The 4,509-nt window shown below is 34.4% G+C and overlaps 1 protein-coding gene across 1 annotated transcript; it reads left to right on the top strand.

Annotated features, from left to right (window-relative positions):
- Positions 1–366: 366 nt before the first annotated feature.
- LOC142242567 (uncharacterized) lies at positions 367–3,984 on the top strand. Its single transcript, XM_075314134.1, has one exon. The coding sequence runs from the start codon at positions 367–369 to the stop codon at positions 3,982–3,984; it is 3,618 nt and encodes a 1,205-aa protein (XP_075170249.1).
- The last annotated feature ends 525 nt before the right edge of the window (positions 3,985–4,509 follow it).

Below are 4,509 nucleotides of genomic sequence, written 5' to 3' on the forward strand. Positions count from 1 at the left end.
AATAATAATAATAATAATAATAATAATAATAATAATAATAATAATAATGATAATAATAATAATAATAATAATAATAATAATAATAATAATAATAATAATAATAATAATAATAATAATAATAATAATAATAATAATAATAATAATAATAATAATAATAATAATAACCCCGCAGGGGCATTCCACTAAGAGGGCAAGAGGAATGACGGGCCTAACAACCCCGCGGACCCCAGTCAAAATCCTGAAGACGTCTGACTCGTACCGAGCGGTCTTCAGGTCAGCGTCTGATCCCCATGTTAGGGGCGGCTGTAGTAAAACGTCTTTCGGGTAGGCAGATGAGAAAGAATACCCAAAAACCCTAACACTATCATGGAGCTACAAGAAATCAATATGAACAATCGAGATAATCAACAACAACCCCAAGCCGAACAAAGGACAAATACAACCAGAAGTCCACCTGCGAGAAGTGCTTTCTCTGAGCAACAACAGAGGACCACAAACGCGGGGCTGCCGCGGCGCAGAATCAAATGGACACACGAAATGAATGTGTCCGTAATGAAGGCATACTACATGTCTACGCGCAATGAAAGCCTGACTGGCTATAGGCAGCAAATGCACAACATCTTCCTCATGGAATATCCTGAGTTAAACCACCTAACTCAACAAAACCTAGCTGATAGGAGATCCGCTATTATAAGGAATAATCTAATTCCACCAACTATACTACAAGAAATTCAACAAAGTATAATCCCCGAACAACCTAACGATCAACCCACACATACCCAACAGAAACAACAACCCACCAGCGAAACACCAGATCAACCAGAACGGGACACACAACAAACCAACATAATGAGCACACACCCCAATAGTACCATAATAAATCCCAACCAGGAACAGGAAGAAATAATACCAATAATACAGTCGCTGTTCAACGAAGCAAAGATTAACTACTCCGAAATCAGCCCAGAAAATAGGCCATTCATAGGCAAACGAAAACCGTGCAAGAAAATGAAATATATAACACATTTAGTTAACACCATGATATTACCAACCGAAACAACACGTAACATCAATTACAATCAACTAATCACCATAATGTACTGCAGCGCATATACTATAACACAAGCAACGGACCGACATAAAAGAAAAAACATGACGCAGGATACTAATAACACGAGAACGGAAATTACAAGACTTAACCGATCCAGTAGAACAGTGACAAATTCGCTTCCCGAACAACCGAGAAAGCCAAAATGGCAGGTCCGACTACAACAAAAAATAGATCAACTAAGAAAAGACCTCGGATTAATAACGAGCCATATAAATAATACAACCGGTAAAAGAAGTAAAAACAAAATTAACGCAGTGAGACACAAGCACAGAATTCACACACAATATGACCCACCAAATGTAACATTGGAACAGATACGAGACACAATCAAACAGAAACTTACTAAATATACCCAAAGACTTCGACGATACACAAAAAGTCACGACAGAAAAACACAAAACATACTCTTCCAAACCAACGAAAAGCAATTCTACAATTCAATAGCAAAGCCCATAACAACAACAACAAATCAAACACCCCATACTAACATGGATGATATAGAAAAATTCTGGAGAGCAATATGGAGTAATGGGGTTCACCACGACCACAGCTCCACATGGATCAACACAGTTCGGGATCACGCCTCACAAAACCCCGAAATGCAAACAACACCAATCACAATTACTACCTTCGAAAACGCCATACGAAAACTACATAACTGGAAACAACCTGGCGTGGACAAAATACATAATTATTACTACAAATATCTTACCACACTACATAGCCACATGTTAAACATCTTCAATAATATGATAACCAACCCACAACAAATCACACAAGAAATGTGTGCTGGTATAACTTACCTCAAACCAAAAGTAGAACAACCAACAACAGCATCACAGTACAGACCCATAACGTGCCTTAACACAATATATAAAATCTTTACCTCCTGCATCGCCGCAAAAATCAGCGAATACTGCGAAAACAACAACATAATCGCAGAAGAACAAAAAGGCTGCAGGCAGAACACAAAAGGATGTAAAGACCAACTGATCATAGACAGCGTCATAACCAACCAAGCCATAAGAAATAGGAAAAATCTCTACACAGCCTTCATAGACTACCAGAAAGCCTTTGACTCCATCCCACACTCATGGTTAATAGAAATACTCCGTATATACAAAATAGATAATAAACTAATAGATTGCATAAGATGTATGATGGAGCACTGGCAGACAACACTACACATAAGACAAGGTAATGTAAATACTACTTCAAAGCCCATAAGTATTACACGTGGGATATATCAGGGAGATTCCCTAAGTCCACTCCTGTTCTGCCTAGGACTAAATCCTCTCTCACTACTACTCGTAAAAAGTCAATACGGCTATAAACTAAATTCAAGAGACCAACACAAGATCTCTCACTGTTTCTATATGGACGACCTTAAACTATATGCCAGTACGAAACAAAATCTTAAAAATATGCTAAAAATCGTAGAAATATTCTCAAATGACATAAAAATGCAATTCGGCATCGACAAATGTAGAACCCAAAATATGAGTAAGGGTAAATACACCCAATCACATGACTTCGTTACTGCAGATGGAAGTCACATTACACCTCTTGAGAGCGGGGAATACTATAAATACCTAGGCATAAAACAACATACCACGATAGATCACACAGCCGAAAAGAGAAAGACGGAAAACAACTTCATAAGCCGCGTCCACAAAATCGGGAAAAGTAGCCTAAACGGCCGCAATGTAATAAAAGCCATTAATACATATGCGATCCCACTACTAACATACACATTTGGCATCTTAAACTGGTCTAATACTGATCTAATCAATCTAGACAGAAAAATAAGAACCACCCTCTCTAAAACCAGACACCACCACCCAAAATCCTCAGTTGAAAGGATAAACATCCCTAGGAAACAAGGAGGAAGGGGCCTTCTTAATATACAATCATTACACGATAAACAAATAGAAAACCTCAGACAATATTTCAACAGAACTGCTAATACATCACCGCTATACAGGGCCGTCGTAAACTCAGACGACAACCTGACGCCACTGAACCTTAAAAACGCGCCAACCACCGAGGTAATTAGGACCAATAGTTTAATGGAGAAATGGAAATCGAAACCACTGCATGGGAAATACCCTAACCTCATACATCAAGAACATATAGACATTGAGAAGACCAACAACTGGCTGCTCTATAGCAATATGTTTTCGGAAACAGAAGGCTTTATCATCGCTATACAGGACGGAGTCATACCAACTAAATCCTATAGAAAATATATTATGCATGATAGCACAATCACCGATGACACATGTCGCAGATGCGGAAGCAACTCGGAAACCATACCCCACATCCTAAATAGCTGCCCAACACTTGCATCGACACACTACAAACAAAGGCACGATAATATGGGGAAAATTATCCACATAAATATCCTAAAACAGTTAAATATGAACGAAGAGACAACACACTACTACAAGTACCAACCAAAACCGATTATAGAAAACCAACGATACGTTATATACTGGGACAGATCAATACTCATAAATAATACAACAGACACAACCATGCCTAATAGACCAGATATGATCATCATCGATAAAAACAATAAGACAGCAAATATAATAGATTTTGCAGTACCATATGATACAAATATACAGGAAACAATAGTCACAAAGAAATCAAAATATCGACAACTATCGGAATATATGAGAACCTCACAAGAATTAAGGAAAATAGAAGTAATACCAATCATAGTAAGCTCTCTAGGTACAATACCACGCGAAACAACCATATCAATGCGCAAACTGAACCTACATGAAAATCTACTAACGGAAATACAAAAGTCTGTCCTAATAAAGGCGACAAATATCATGAGGGAGACATTAGGCGAATGGATGTAAAACCTGGATTACATCCCAACAGAGCGTAACCTTTGGTCACAGACCCGGTACGTGAATTCCAGCAAAAGCTGTGAATGAAGAATTCAATAATAATAATAATAATAATAATAATAATAATAATAATAATAATAATAATAATAATAATAATAATAATAATAATAATAATAATAATAATAATAATAATAATAATAATAATAATAATAATAATAATAATAATAATAATAATAATAATAATAATAATAATAATAATAATAATAATAATAATAATAATAATAATAATAATAATAATAATAATAATAATAATAATAATAATAATAATAATAATAATAATAATAATAATAATAATAATAATAATAATAATAATAATAATAATAATAATAATAATAATAATAATAATAATAATAATAATAATAATAATAACAATAATAATAATAATAATAATAATAATAATAATAATAAATAATAATAATAATAATAATAATAATAATAATAATAATAATAATAATAATAATAATAATAATAATA

This window comes from Haematobia irritans, unplaced genomic scaffold, assembly GCF_050003625.1.
Source record: "Haematobia irritans isolate KBUSLIRL unplaced genomic scaffold, ASM5000362v1 scaffold_47, whole genome shotgun sequence".
In the NCBI taxonomy this organism is placed as follows: domain Eukaryota; kingdom Metazoa; phylum Arthropoda; class Insecta; order Diptera; family Muscidae; genus Haematobia; species Haematobia irritans.